Source organism: Crocodylus porosus, unplaced genomic scaffold (assembly GCF_001723895.1).
Source record: "Crocodylus porosus isolate Cpor-Errol unplaced genomic scaffold, CroPor_comp1, whole genome shotgun sequence".
NCBI classification, from domain to species: Eukaryota; Metazoa; Chordata; order Crocodylia; family Crocodylidae; genus Crocodylus; species Crocodylus porosus.
Window position 1 is genome coordinate 178,339,706 of NW_017728886.1, and position 16,157 is coordinate 178,355,862.

General features: G+C 41.1%; 1 protein-coding gene across 2 annotated transcripts in view; it reads left to right on the top strand.

The window, feature by feature from the left end:
* The window catches only part of AFG3L2 (AFG3 like matrix AAA peptidase subunit 2), a 40,628-nt gene extending 25,990 nt beyond the window's left edge, over nt 1-14,638 (top strand). For both annotated transcript variants that reach the window (XM_019545738.1, XM_019545746.1), the window contains exons 10-17: nt 1,310-1,463; nt 2,595-2,702; nt 2,892-3,017; nt 3,896-4,006; nt 5,090-5,205; nt 6,887-7,087; nt 9,061-9,255; nt 12,569-14,638. In XM_019545738.1, the coding sequence (XP_019401283.1) occupies nt 1,310-1,463; nt 2,595-2,702; nt 2,892-3,017; nt 3,896-4,006; nt 5,090-5,205; nt 6,887-7,087; nt 9,061-9,255; nt 12,569-12,805 (1,248 nt within the window). In that variant the 3' untranslated portion in view covers nt 12,806-14,638. The remainder of the gene's footprint in view (nt 1-1,309; nt 1,464-2,594; nt 2,703-2,891; nt 3,018-3,895; nt 4,007-5,089; nt 5,206-6,886; nt 7,088-9,060; nt 9,256-12,568) is intronic.
* Nucleotides 14,639-16,157: the final 1,519 nt, after the last annotated feature.

A 16,157-nucleotide genomic window follows, 5' to 3' on the forward strand; every position in this document is an offset into this window, starting at 1 on the left:
CCTTTTCCCATGGGTGCTGGATAACAAAGCTTTTACTGTATATTATTTCTAATGGAACAACCTGATCTGGTGAGTGAACAGAATAACTGCATTCTGCCATCTGTTCAAGTGCCTTGTTCATAAATTCAAACCGTTTTAAATACAGACCTGCATACACGATATTGGTGCTCCTTTTTGTAATAAAAAATCAGCTCCTTTCTGTAATAAAACTGTCAAAACTTTTACACTAACCTCCTCCACACACAGTTTTACTATTTAACTTGTGTGCTTTCCAGAAATACTGCACTACAGCACACCCATGTATTTGTTTCATTCTGTTCATTATGCCGCTTAATATAAGAAAATTCCAATTTAAAGGATGTCTTCACAGCAGAACTGTACCTTTCTCAACATACCTGTTCTTGTTTAGAATATTATCCATTGATTTAATGGAAAGGGAAGTTAGCTGTTTTTCTGCTGTTACTGCATTTTGGATTTTTTAGCAGTCTGCAGTTGGTTGGTATAGTTGGGTGCATCTACACTTGCCATTAAAACAGTGTGCTAAACTCTGGCATAGTTTACACTGGAGAAAACTACTTCTGGGTGCAGTGTTTACACGTGTGCCTGGGACTGCAGCACTTTGAGCTGAGGCAGAGAAGCCCTGGGCTGCCAGGGGTCCCGGGGCTCAGTCCTAGGCTCCAGGTGGTGGCATCAGGCAGCATCGGGGCTGGCTGGGACACGAGGGTGCTACAGTGCGTGGCTAGCTGGTAGGTACCCTCCACACTTTAGCACCCTCATACCCCAGCCAGACCTTGTCTACATGTGCATTTTGGAGAGTAAATTAGTCCACCATAAGATAGTACTGTGTCCCTAACAGTACTATCCTGTGGTAGAGTGAATAAATTTACTGCATCCTAACACTGGTGCATGTGCAGACTGTGATGCTTTACCGCAGAGCTATTTAGTCAACTCTTCAGTAAAGTACACATGTAGATGCACCCATTGTGAGTAACTTTTTTTTAGTATTCTGAGGTTCATTCAGGAACACTTATATAAACAAATGAAAGGCAATGAATGTACACAAGTATTGCCAAGGAGGACAAATTTATAAAACTTCAGGTCTCACGTGACTGACCTTGAGTGAGCTACACCACTACAGCAGTCTTCCAGTGCTTTCTGAGTTGGGCAGGAGACTCCTGAACATTCAGTAGTGAGAATAGCTGGCAGTGTGACAGGCAGTAGTGTGATTATGGTATTGATCTTGCTCACATATGCTTTGTGTACCTTAAGATGATTAAAAATAACTCATGTATTTTGCTGTCTTGTTAAGGTCCGAGATTTATTTTCTCTTGCTCGTAAAAATGCCCCTTGCATCCTCTTCATTGATGAAATAGATGCAGTAGGACGGAAGAGAGCACGGAGCAACTTTGGAGGGCAAAGTGAACAAGAGAACACACTCAACCAGCTTCTAGTAGAAATGGATGGTAAGAGTTCATCTTCTAATAACAATGTATAATAATAACCTCTCAGGCATCTGTTGATTCTTTTGTGATAGATTGACATAGATGTTTGAGTCCAACAATTTTTTCCCCCGCTTAGTATCACTCTGGGCATGGGGGGAGGGGAGGAAAAAATACCCAAATGAGTGCTCTTGCTCTTCTCATATGTTCTTTCCCCATTTCCCCATTTAAATTTAAGAAAGACTACTCAGTTTGGCAGAGTTTGAGGTCTTTGAGTGTATTCAGGAATTATAAGTGCTGACAGTATTTGATGCCTTAGTTCCCCATGGCAGATGTGGGTAAAGATGTTGCACAACACTAGTCTGCACCTTTAGCGGGCTTCAGCTAGTGTTGTGAGATTCACAATTTCATAAGTGTTCTGTTTGCTGTCAGTTGCTTTGGTTAAACGAGTACTTTAATTCAGAAACTTGCCCAAAGCAGAGCTGAAAGGGTGTGTCTAATTGTGAAAATACGGAAATATTTTGCCAAATATTTCAACATCACAGTATCATTGTCTTTGATCTTAATGTGAAGGAGGGGTCCTCAGCCCACAGGCCAAATGCCACCCACTGCACTATGTCATCTGGAGAGCCTTGTGTCCTGGATCTGGAGCCCAATCTTAGTGCAGAGGGCTGGGCAGGGGCAGCACCATGCCGCAGGGTGCAATCCCAATGGGGTAGGGCAGGCAGGGGCAGTTTTATGGCCCAGTGTGGGGCTGGGCAGGGGTGACACCAGATCCCAGGACCTAATCTTGGCCTGCCTTGCTGGGGTGGAAAAGGGCAGTGCTGGACCCCCTAAGATAAATCCTGGCAATGGAGGCAAGGGAAGGAGTGGTACTAGGCCCCAGGGCCCAAGCCTGGAACAATTACCTTGATTTGACCTGCGGACCAGCCCCAACCGTCTTTATCTGTCCAGGGAGGTGCAAAACATTGAGCACCAGTGATGTAAAGTATTGTTGCTCATTGTATTAAATATTTGGCTTATTAAGGTGCAATAGTTCAGGTGCTTATTAAGGTGCAGCCTACTTCCTGCTGCATCTGTTGAGCTTTTATTGCATAAATAAACGGTAATTGTGTGAATTCAAATACTTAAACACTTCGTGTTCTGTTTTGGCAGGGTTTAACACTACCACAAATGTAGTAATTTTGGCAGGCACAAACAGACCAGATATACTAGATCCTGCACTGATGAGGCCAGGACGCTTTGATAGGCAGATCTATCTTGGTAAGTTCTTAGCTCTACTGTAGTCTGTATAGAATGTACTATTAATATTAGGCCCTTGAATAGTCCCATTAAAATTATTAGAGCTATTTCCATACCTGAATTTTTGCAGCAACAAGTCTTGTATATAAAAAGGAAAGGCTTTATATTCAGAAGATAATCTTTTGTTTTCTTTTCAACCCCCTTTTAAAGGACCCCCAGATATAAAAGGAAGAGCATCTATTTTCAAAGTTCACCTCAGGCCTCTGAAAGTAGATAGTACATTAAATAAAGATAATCTAGCAAGGAAACTTGCATCACTAACTCCAGGGTTTTCAGGTAAGTGAATTAATTTGCAAAGCCATGTTTTCTTTGCATGTATTAAACAAGTGATACCAGTCATTGCAGAAGTAGAAGTTTTTCATTCCTTCCACTTCTCTGGTTTACTAACATTCATTCTGCCCTTCTGCCACTCTGAACATTTATTGCAGAGAGAATTCAATGCATGTATTTTTTTCCCTATATACATGTATATTCTATCTCTTTCAGTAGTTTTGTTATATTCAAATCTTGCTCCAACCCCCCCTGGGTTGGACATACTTTCCTCGCAATGTATATGTAGGGTTTCATCAGTAGATGTCATGTCCTAATCAAACCTAGGTTTATGCTACCAGATAACAATAACTTTTGGTCAGCTGTTGGGTCTAAATAGAACTCTTTTTGCCTATACCTATCTCTGGTCTTCACTGCTAAAAAAAAACTGTGGTTCACATTAAATGTTACCATTATTTTAAGTCTCTTTAGAGAACAGTTATCAAATGGCATGAAGACCAAGCTGTCATTATATTCCTAGATGATATCCTTCTAGAACAAGCATTAGCCCATATTGGGCCCATATGGGAGATGTTTAGGCTGTTATTACTCATTTTGTACAAGGCCTACGACAGACAGTACTTACGAGGGATGGGACTTAACAAATTAGTTCTTTTGGCAACAACTTCTTTGATAACTGATTTAAAAATCTAGATCAGTTCGCATAATATAGTTATGAGTCAGCATTGCAAACAAACTTTTTGTAGCAGTTGCAACCTTGCTCTCAATTTCTGAAGAGATTTAGTTTATTGGGATGCTTAGTATTTAGCTAACACTAGATTATGTTCTCCAAAAAAACTGAGAGAGCAGTAGTTGAAAATGATTTACTCTGCCTTGGTTTTTAGGTGCCGACATTGCTAACGTTTGTAACGAAGCTGCTTTAATTGCTGCAAGACACCTTTCAGATGCCATAAACCAAAAGCACTTTGAGCAAGCAATTGAACGAGTAATTGGAGGTGAGAGGGTAGAGTGAATCATCTGAAAAGAAAACGGGGCAGGAGGATTCTCTTTAAATGCTGTAGTTTGGATCTGGTAGCTTGGTTTTTTTTTAAGTCAGTTTTAACTATACCCTTTCTTGTTAATAATATAGCATAAGATTTTAAAAGAATTAGGTTACCACTGCTGTAGTAATTCTTCCTTCCATTGCAAATTTCATTTGATGCTTTTCCCTCATTTGTTCAAGATGAGAGCCAAGAAGAATTTTTAATACCTGTTTTGGGATTTGGTAAAATTTAAAAGACCTGCTATACAAAACAGGCTATTTAAAATAACAGCATTGATAAAGAGCATCAGAATACACTGAAACTGTATCATGTTAAGATAACAGTATCATATTAATGACATAAATACAGAGCATAATACAAAATATTATTAGATTTATTTTATGTTCTTTCCCTTTTTCCGTCTATAACTTATGAATATTTCTATATAATGTGTGTCAATGCCAAGCAACATATACAGGCAACCATCAATCCTCTGGATCATGGTGTACAGTAAGAGGTCTATAACCGTTGCACCAAGATCTTTGATGTCTACATCTAGGCAAGCGTATGGAGGAGTAGAGGCTGCCCAAGACCTACCATCCTCCCTTTAGACCGCTGAGACAGGATTCACAGACCAAACCGGTTCCAGACTTTCAGTGCCTTGATGGTTGTAGCTTCTACCAGAGAGCGACAGATAAAAATGGCTGCTGACTGCCTAATACTTCAGTGAGATCATATTTCTGTCAGGGTGATGTCTCTTAGCCTTTATCCAACCAAGGAGTACCCACACAGCAGTGGGGCCTATGGTTTTGAGGCACTGTATACTCACCTTACTCTGGAGGTTGCTACATTGTGGTATTTTGTAGGAGCTACCCTGCCACAAGTAGCCCTACCACATTGCCACCAGGCCCTCCAGTTGGATGCAGTTTAGGGTCATACCTAGGACTAAAGTAACTTATATAAGATATAGTAATAGGAAACAGAAGTATACTAAAGGGATTTTGTTGGGAGGGAACTGTTTGAAACTTTTGGTAAACTAATACTTGTTTTGTAAAGGTTTGGAAAAGAAAACTCAGGTACTTCAACCAGAGGAGAAAAAGACAGTAGCATATCATGAAGCAGGGCATGCAGTTGCAGGATGGTTTCTGGAACATGCTGACCCGCTCTTAAAGGTAAAGCAAGCTAAACCAGTAGTGCTCAACCTTTGTGCATGGTGCTGGATGGGTAGTGCCAAGTCCCTCCATGGGCTGGATCTATCTAGTGGACTCTGTTCAGCACCTGGGGAGTGCATGGTAGGGCCCTATGTGACCAGATGGAGGAGGATGGTGGGGGTAACCCAGCCCAGATCCAGCCATGTGGGAAAAGGAGACTTGGCTCAACCCCACACCAGCCGGGCATTGGGAAGGGGACATGGCCTAACCCTGATCCAGCCCCGCAAGGGAGGGAAAAAGAAAGTGTGGCCCTGCCCCAACCTGGTCAGGTAGAGGGAAGGGGGCATGGCCACCTGAACCAGGCTCAGTCCCCAAAGGTTGAAGTGGGGGGGCAGCCTGGCCCCAACCATGCAGGGAAAGGGGGCTTGGCCCAGCCCTGATCTGGTCATGTGTGGGGAGGGTTGTGGCCTGGCTCCAACCTGCCACATTGGGTTCAAGATTTGACAGCGGGGGGGTGGGGGTTGCAGTCATCATCTTTAGTTCAGGTCATTACTGTCCATAAGATGCAAGCTTCTGAACAACTGTTTTTAGCTTATATGGAAATGAGTTGGTGAGTCTTGGTCGTCTTCTTTTGAAGACAGAACCAGTATAATAATTGGCCTCTCCTAATATTGCCAGAGGCTAAATGGAGTTCAGATTGAATACCCAATCAAATGTTAAGGATTGTTTTTCTTTAAAGTTAAGGAGGGCTGAAGACCGGGAGTTGAAAACAGATACTCTTGAGATACAGCTACCCAGTCTTTCCATGATATAAGTGAGGTGTGTAAGCTAGGCTTCAATCACCCAAGTGAGGGAAGGTTCCACTGTGAAAGAGGCAGAGAACTATTGATCTCAATATATCGTGTATTCTAATTTAGGTTCACTAAATTATATCTGTATGGCAGCTGGTAATGAGAGCTTCTCAGACCAGGTGAAATACTTTAACGAGTCCCAAATCTTTTATTTATTAGTGGGAATGCTATATTGCAGTTATTGACAGTGCTCATCCTTGTTGGTTGGCTTTCAGTCAGCTTTAATTCATAACCTTTTTGCTTTTGTATACCTGTCCTGCAAATTTAATTCTTTTCTCAAATGTAGAGCACATTTAAAATAGCCCAGCCTACATATATGATTTTAAATGACTGCTACTGTTCTGAATAGACCATAGGCCATAATCCATGGTAATAGAAAATGCTTGAGAAAAAGCATTTCAGCATATATGCACTGACATCTGCAGGAAAGATGGATTGCCATTTGGGTTGAAAACAGCACTTTACCTGAAGAGGAGTCATGTCAGTTTGACCTTGCTCCCCAGCATCTGTACAGCTCACATACTTCAGTAGGGCTTTTTGGAACTTTTATCTAATAGCTGATTCACTCAGTGCTTGGGTAAAACTATCCAACATTTCACTAACAGTTCTCAACTGTCACTCTTCCCCTCTCCAAAAATAAGCCCGGGGTTTTCAGCAACAGACTACAAGCCATAGAAATGGTATATGGTATGCGTATTTGGTTTTTTTTCCTTATAGGACCATGACATTCTTTTCATACCCTATCTTTTCAGAGATTATAACATTGCAGTAATTTGGAGTGTGATTTTTTTTTTTTTTTTTTTTTTTTTTTTTGGTTTGCTCTGTTTTCCCCACTCCCTCCTTAAACCAAGGTATCTATTATTCCACGTGGCAAAGGATTAGGTTATGCTCAATACTTACCAAAAGAGCAGTACCTTTACACCAAAGAGCAGCTACTTGATAGAATGTGCATGACCTTGGGAGGACGTGTATCCGAACAAATCTTCTTCGGAAAAATTACAACAGGAGCCCAAGATGACTTGAGGAAGGTGACTCAGAGTGCGTATGCTCAGGTTAGTGCTTCATGTGAAAACTTTCTTACAATCTTCCCTTAGTCATATACATGATTGCCTTAAAGAAGCCACATTTTTTCTTGGCTCATCAGGTTTTGAATTGCATGATTTGGACCTCATTCTTGGACCTTACATTTTCAAACCACACTGTGTATGGGGTATATAGAGTTATGCATCTGTGTTTTGTCTTTGCCCGTAGCAGTAGTTCATAACTGCTGTGGTCATTGTATTGTATGTGTGCCTTAATAACAAAGCCACCTTACTTTAAGACTTTATTTTGTTTTTATAAGTTACTCCTGTAAATAAGTATACTTAAGTTCCTGTGGAACAGGAATGTATGGGAGAGATACCTATGCTTAAATCTTTGCAGAAATCTTGCACTTTCAAAATGGCTATAGTTGACAAGATGATCCAAATGTTTCTACAGTTGTACAGCATAGAGTTCAAGCTGCTCAACTACGTACATGGCCTTTATCTAGTTAAGACTAGGAACCATGCATTTAATGCATCAGGTACTGTAAAATAATGAAAAGATGACCAGTGCTCAGGTGATGAGTAACATCAAAAATCTGTCACTTACGTGGGTATACATATCCCCAAGTTAGTAAACTAAAAATTCTTTCCTGTGGAAGATTTTTGAGTTAAAAAAACAAATGTATGTAACATCTGAAACCTGTTTTAGAAGGAAAATGCATAAATAGCGAGTTCCTTTATGCCTAGGGTGACCATATAGCCTGGTCTGGCTAGGACACTGCCAGATTCTGTAGCCCAGTCCCAGCTGGTTGGTCAGAGTCTGGCAGGCAGGTGGAGCAGCATGGTGCACTGGGCAAGCACTGCTGCTGCTCAGCCAGGAGCAAGGCAGGTGGACTGGATCAGGCACCACACCGCCCACACATGGTATGTCCGTACTCCCACACAGCAGCAGCAGTGCCTGCCCAGCTGACTGCCTGCTGGACTCCAGTCTGGGACTTTTGACCAACCAACCAGCCAGTACCAGACTACAGAATCTGTAAGTGCCCTGGCCAAACCAGGACATATGGTCACCCTATTTATGCCTATTAGACTTGTGCGAATAGGGAAGTATTTGATTTGGATTCAGCCAGTTCAGAGGATATTGATTTGATTTGGATCACTGTCCCAAATTGATTTGGCTGGATCTGCTTCAGAAGATTCGGTGCTGATTCGGGGAGATTTGGCCATGGATTTATAATGGGGAATCACTGAAATACCTATAACTTTGTCATTTTTTGGCAGATTTGGGTGAAAACAGCAGGGATGGTAGCTCCTTCTGAGAGCATGAGGCCTGCCAAGCAACCAGTCAGCGAGCGCAGGGGGGCGTCCCCAGTGGCCAGTTGGCGGGGGGTGGGGATCTTCTGCAGCCAATTGGCAAGTGTGCCAGCGGCACAGCAGCAGCAGAAGTAACAGCAGTGGCAACAACACCCACTGCCCAATGCCCCTGAGGCCATCCCAAGTGCCCCTGGTTGAAAACCCCTGCTTTAGCTTATCACCATTTAGGGTTATGGGTTACTACTCTAGGATCTATTTTGAGAGTGGTGATGGTTTTTGCTTCTCTTAGTATAACTTGATTAGATAAATGTGCCTCTGAAAGAGTATTGTAATTGCTTCCGTGAAGTTTAATGGAAAAATTAAAAAGAACAAAATTACAATGAAACATCTGTTAAACAGCAAAGCATCATGAACAATGCCACCTTTTTGAAATTGCACTGTTTGCTTAGGCTGTTTTGAAACTTTAAATAAAAAAACTAAAAATTAATCTTCTATTCAAACTTGTCCATCTTTTAGAATGTCCTTTTAAAAGGAAGTAAATAGTTATTCTTTGTCAAAAGAAACATTTGTTAATTATAAATTAGTCCAAATGAGAAATCTGCTTTTTTTTCACATGCTCCAATCATCAACACTACCACTTAATCCAAAATCTGAATATTTCAATACTTAATCTGTTTAATTTTCAGATTGTTCAGTTTGGCATGAATGAAAAGGTAGGGCAGATTTCGTTTGATCTCCCACATCAAGGAGAGCCAGTATTGGAAAAGCCTTACAGTGAGGCAACTGCACAATTGATTGATGAAGAAGTGCGGTCACTTATTAACACTGCTTATGACAGGACAGTAAATCTTTTGAATGAGAAGAAAGCAGATGTGGAGAAGGTAAGCTTTGTGTTGCCCAATACCAATTTCAGTTTACCTTCCTCTGCCAGCGGGGGACTATTTGATGTCCTCTGTTGACACGGATGTGCCGCTGGATCTGGGGGTCGCCAGTGGTCGGCAGCCAAGTTCTCTGTGTCCTCTGGATCCCTCGTGGGAGCCCAGAGATGGCTCAGTGTTGCACCCCAGCAGCAGGAGCAGGTCCAGCCTGGCCGTCATCGCTGTTGCACAATGCTGTTCTGGCGGTGGGTGACCAGCGCTATGGTGACATAACTAAAAGTTCAGGAGTGGGTTATTGCATTGGCGTCCAGCACTTTATGTTCTGCATGCAGTTTAAAAAAGGCTAAAAGCTTAAAAAAGTTAAAAGCCTAAAACCACAAGGAGGCCGCCACTGGGTAAGGCGACCAGCGCCTTAAAAGCACCAATAAATTATGGGGGACAACAAAAGAGAAAATGGTGTGCTCGTGCAGGTCATAGGTTCAAAACCAGTGCTCCCCCAGGGTACACCGAGCAGAGCACCCCAGACAGCGCCCACTGGCTTGCAAACTGACACGGTCCTCTTCCTTGGATGGCTCAACTGCATTTTAACAAGCTTCTGCCCCCCCTTGGAGAGCAGCAGGATGTTGACAGTGCCTGTGTCCCACTTCTTTGTCTGGCAAGTAAGGGTGTTATTGGTGTTTTTAAGCATTGTGCCTCGTAGTTTTGCGAGGGAGGTTGTTTTGTGCATTTAAAGTGTAGGTTAGACAAATACTTTTTATAGAGTGGCTTAGATAAGATGATCCTGCCATAAGTAGGGAATTGGACTAGATGGCCTCCTGAAGTCCCTTCCAGCCCTATTTTTCTATTATCTTGGGAATTAAAAGCAAAATAGGAAAGTATATTCTCTAGAGGCATGTACAGACATTTATTTCTACCAGAAATTATAGCTTGGAGCTGGACTGCACAGATATTCCTCCAGCCCCATGACTGGAGAGCTTCACAGGCAAGCTGTCTAGCCAGCAGACACTAGAGGGCTGCTCCCTGGGCAGCTTCCACTCTTAGGGGAGCCCATTAATTGGCAGCCTACCCCCATGTCTGTTTTGGAAGGAGGCAGGCTCTGAAGCAGCAGTTGGCAGCCACTGAAAAGCAGCAGCTCCTACACAGCCCCAGGAGGGCTGCAGCCCTGGGAAAATGCATCCCTCATCCTGCCAGTCACTTGATTGGTGGGACGGAGTCATCCTGCTATGGTGGGAACCCTCCCAATTCTCTCCTCCTTGGGAATAATCTTGCTCCTTGCATTCCTCCAGGCCAACCCAGAGGAGTCCAGGGAGAAGGGAGAGCATGCAGGCTCTGCAGCAGGATACTGGGAGTCTTACTGCAGAGGCATGGCAGCTTGCCTTCCCTGACTGTGCCAGACTGACGCAAAGCAGTCCAGAACAAGGCAGGGGCATTTTGCAATAGTGGCAAGGCTCCTGAGTCTTGTGGCACAACAATCTGCCTCCTCCCACTCTGCTCCTGGTCAGCTGGATATAGTGCACCTGGCAAGAGGAAGATGGAGGGGTTGGAAAGCAGGCATAAGGATGCTTTCCCCAAGCCCAGATCCCAGCTTCTCTGGCTTTTTAAATCACTGTCCCTGCCACCCACCTGAGCACTGGAGTACTGGATACTGTTTTAGGGAATACTGGAAGGGGTGGGAGCTGGGCTGGGGAAAGCTTTTTGGTTTCTACCAGAAAAACAGGGATTCTCCCAGTAGAAATTGATCATATTTACAAAGCCCATGGGTGTAAACATGTTGAGTTCTTTAGACCAATACATTCTCAAGCCATCTTAAACTTTTCAGTATCTGGCCAGTAGTTACAAAGATTATGGCATTCTGGTAACAAATACATTATGCCCATTTCATATTGCAATACGTGTAGAGTTCAACATAGCTTGCTAACAAAGCAATCCTTTCTTCCAGCGAAAGGCAGAATTTGTTATTAGCAAAGCCGCAATTTGTAATAAAGAGTAGATTTTCTGCATCTAAAACAACTTTTAAATATAAATTCATCAAAATAAGATATCTTATTTCAGGAGGAAATATATACTCTGAGAAAACTACATAGCTTTTTAAAATAATTAAATATCAGGGTTTTGGAAATGAAGCCTTTAACTTAGTCATAGAAAAGACAAACATATATCACCTCTTATGCTCCCTGAAATGCTGAACTTCAAACAATACATTATCTAGCACCATTCCACTTTGATTCTGGCTCCTTCCTGTGTATGTTTTACTTCCAGACCAGGAAAACGTAATATAAAGGCTGGATGTTTTTCCTGGGTATGCATTACCTAACAGATTTCATTGTAAAAATACAGGAGCTTGTTTGGGAATCAGTAATGGTAAAATAGATGGCTATTACCCTATAAAAAGATATTGCCATAATATCTCAGAGGAATATCAAAACTTAAGTTTGGAGAAGCTTCATTTCTAACGGTAATGAAAAGTAAGAACACAAGAATGAGAAGGTAGAGTAGATAATGCACTTTATATAAACTTAGTCTATAAAGGTGCATTTTTACCCTGTCTTCTGACTGACTTCAGCTTAACACCACTAATAACCTCTCTGCTCAAGAATACAGGAGTGAGTCATACTTGTTTTCCTTTTAGCATGTAATCTTCTCCCACTTTGTCTTCATTTTTTCTGATGAAATATTTTCTTAAATACATATACCAAAGCAACATATCCCCTTGTCTGTCCTTTCAAATAATGTCAGAGCTCAGGTTTGCATGTACTTGGTGCCACAATGTATGTTCATTCTGCTCATCTAGGAAATTTAAAATCTTAAGCCTACAATCTTGTATCCCTGCTTTCTTGATACTGTACGCACTGTATTCTGCAGAGCAGAGCTTCACCAATAATTATTTTTTGTAATTTATAGTATATTCTTAACTTAATTCTTATTCTTCTTAACTTAATTCTAGCATATTCTTAACAGGTTCTTAACTCTGACCTACTAAAACTTATGGTCCAGTGTGTAAAGATACAGGATCAGTTTTGAATATTATGTAATGTCTGTTTTTGGCTTAACATAACATTCTCCACAGCCCTTCACAGCATTGCTTTGAAACAGCAATTTCTGATAAACAAGACAGTGCACTTGGTACCAGTAAGATTTTAAAATACAAATCTCTGCTTCCATCATGCTATAGAATCATGCTGTATGAAGCACACTCTATTTCAGGTTGCAATTTTTGTTCCAAAACTAATTGACATAAAACCTAAACACAACCTACTCTGTAAATTCTTTCAAGTAAAACATTGAATATGTGTAACATACTTCTCTGTTGCCTTAGGTTGCTCTCCAGCTACTGGAGAAGGAGGTGCTGGATAAAAGTGATATGGTTGAATTACTTGGCCCAAGACCATTTGCAGAAAAATCTACATATGAAGAATTTGTTGAAGGCACGGGCAGCTTAGATGAAGATACTTCACTTCCAGAAGGCCTGAAAGATTGGAACAAAGATCGTGAGAAAGAGGAGACAACTGATGAGGAGGTTGCCAGACAGATCACAGGAGGGGTGCAGTTTTAATTTTGAAATATGCTGTGGTATTGACTTGCTATGGAAGTGTTTTCTAGAATGCTTGTATTAAAAAAAAATCTGTTTATTCAAACAAACCTCTACTGCTGGTGAGTGAAAGAGTAGAGGCTTACATTGAAAGATGGGAAGAATCTGAGCCTGTTTGTTGTCCTCATTCACAGGGAAAAGATTCTTTTTTAGCAGTCAGCTAAGGGAGACTATTTGAAGATTGGCCTAAAGTGGAATACAGAACTGAATATCTGCTTCTCCCCACCAGTGTCACCCCCAGCTTCCCCCAGTACTTTGAAACTGTTTGACCAAGCAGGTCCATTTCTAAATGAATTCAAGTTAAAAATCAGGTATCCATAACTGTTGATATAGAAAATTTGACTGTATATTTGATCTCCATCCAAGAGTAAATCATAAATAACATCCATATGTGGAAAATACTGACTGCTTAACCCAGGGTCTGATCTTACAGAACACTTGTTTTGCAGGAATATCAACTGTTTGCCTACCTGTAGTTTTCCTCCTCCAATGCAAAAAGTTTATGGGAGAACTGATGTAACATCGACCATGAAAGTAAAGTCCTGCTTGAATAGCTTTGTAATTTAAGTCATAGTTCATTGTCTTAAAGTGTAAAAATAAATTCAACTTACTCAGTTTTATTGATTTTTTTTTTTTTTTTTTACGAGGATCTGTAAGATATTGAACACATGAATGTACTGTGTTCATTGTGTAAATAAAGTTGCTTTGAAAGAGTCAATAAAATCAGTGCTTATATGAAGAAGTTTTGCTGTATTTTAAGCTGATTGCTCATGAGAGAATTTTGGCCCAATTCAAAGATCCTGATTTGTACAAAACTCCCCTTGACTTAAAGCTTTGATTGAGTCAGGACTGTTTTTGGGCAAGCACTCCAAAAGCATCTGGAAGGCTGCAAAAGTAAAAATTGGGGGTGGGAGGGGGAGTGGGCTGCTGTTACAAAGTACTGTTACAAAGAGGACCAAGGTCATATCAGATGAGATTAGAAAGAAAAAACGAAACTTGGACTGTAAGTTAAGTGTTTACATGGTTTTATACCATTTATAATTGTCAGCTTCTTGAAATTGATTGTGAACTACAGACTGCATCACTTAAGGATTCCTGATATTTTTGGAAAAGTTGGCTAGCCGTTTCCATCCCAAACAGTCCTTGTTTTTGTTTTTATGGGGATAGAGCAAGTAAACTGAGTCACTGGACTCCTTTTGGTGATGGACAAAAGATCCTTTAACTTAGATTGTGTGGTGTCTTTTAAATGACTGAAACTTCAGGATCAAGTGATGGCAGTTCAGTTGATTCCAGGTATACATTTTAATATTTTGGAAGATACTGGGGGGCTGGGCATTGTCCCTAAGAAGCCTATTGTCATGTAGTGAATGCTTTGCATCCAAAAGTTTGTAATCCTTCAAGTAAGCTGTAAGTGAGAACTTCCCTGTACTTTTTCATGATGTGAAGACTTAAGATACCATTTACAGTCTACCTTGACTTGTAGTAATAAAATGATTGTTGTTTGGCAACTATAAAAGTACATGGATGGCTAAAAATAATATCACTAACAGTTTTTATACATTTGTTGGTTATCTATTGAATGCCAAAGCCTAAAGGTCCATTCAGACTATTTTGCAATCTAGTGACTTGTGTTCTCATATGTCCTCTATTACAGGCATGAGACAAATTCCTTAGGAGAAGGATGAAGAAAAACCTGTGCTGTGACTAACAGAAGTCTTTCATTGTCTAATTCTATCAGTTCAGCATTGGTTATCATGCAGGTTTACCTTAAAAATAAAAGGAATATACAGTTGTAAAGGGAAGTGCTTGTCTGTTATGTTTTCAGCACTAAAATGACATTGACTATAATGAGAAGAATTGTTTGTTTAAAATTGTTCCTATTTAAACAGAATGGAGTGGCCAGTGCTGCTGTTCTAGTATTTGTCCTATAATTAGATTCTATATATGGAAAATGTATAAACTTGTTACAGATTTTCAGGTATAGAATCTAATTATCAGATGTTTGTCTTAAATTTATTCCCTTCCCATGCTACATTAGGGAAAAGAGTGCCTGGAGTGGGGGTCAGATGACCTCTTTGCCCCTGATAACTTTTTCCCCCCACTCCCCATTGCTGTCAGACCCTGCTCATAGGCTTTGTTCCTTTACTGAGTGGAAGTGGGGGGCAAATTTGAAATGCAAAGGACCAAAAAGCACTGACCTTGAAATAAACATACATATATTAATTTGCATGTAGGCAAATTACTATGGGTACCTATAGACATGATTCACCTAGAATTGATACATTTTACCTTTTTTTGCAAATTGCTGCAAGTTTCAGCACAGGTACTTACTCCATAAACATACTTTTGAACAGCACTTTTGTACCTGCTTATATATTACCAGCTGTGCATGCATGATATTGGTCCAAAGTCAAAAAGCTCGTGATTTATCATATAGTCCATTGGGCTAGGCCCCAGCAGAATCAATAGCATTTCAAGCTATGGTGACCCCCACCCCCACTCCTAGCCCAATATATGTTTGTACTCCAGATACCCCTGCCACAAAGTATCCATGTGCTAATTAGCCCCCTACTCATGACTGGAACGAGTTGTTCTTGTCTTGAGTCCTGGGATCATCCGAAAAATTATAGAAAGATGCAGTGTGGGCTTGCTGGGCTGGCTTAACCTTATGGAGGGTGAGGCTACATCAGTCACAACAGGTTGAGAGGGGGCAACAGAGCCTCCCATCTTCATAGATGTTTGGTGATATTTGTTCAACATGTAAAGCTGGTAAAAAAAATAGGAATCATGGGAATGGGAAAGAAGGGTATAGCTCAGCTGTGGCAGTAAGGAGGAAGTTGAAATGTATTCAGGGTAGTGGTTTTCATGAGTTGAAAAACAGTCAGTGCTGAATGGGGACCAAGTGCAATTGGTGCTATATCTTGATGGGCTGCACTAAACCTGTGGTGGGTTCCCATCAGTATCTTTGCTTTAGAAGCATCTGAAGCCCCAGGTGGGGGTGGAGGATGTTTGTCAGTAGTAGGGCCACATATGGCTCTTGAATGACTCATGGTTTTGGAATTGATTTGGCTTGGTACACGAAAAAAATTCCTTAAAACAAAAATCAGCACCTTTGCTTTTTTTGACTAAGATCTAGCATTTTTGGCACCCAGGAGAGGGTGTCAGGGCTGGTTATGGGTGTCCTGCTGCCAGCCTGGTGGTTCCCTGTTGAGGGAACACTTGCCCCAATTTTTTAAAGCTACATAAAAAAAAAAGTTCGTATTGGTATGTTTGCCCACTGTGGGCCATATGTTTTATACTGTTGCTCAGTGTTGGC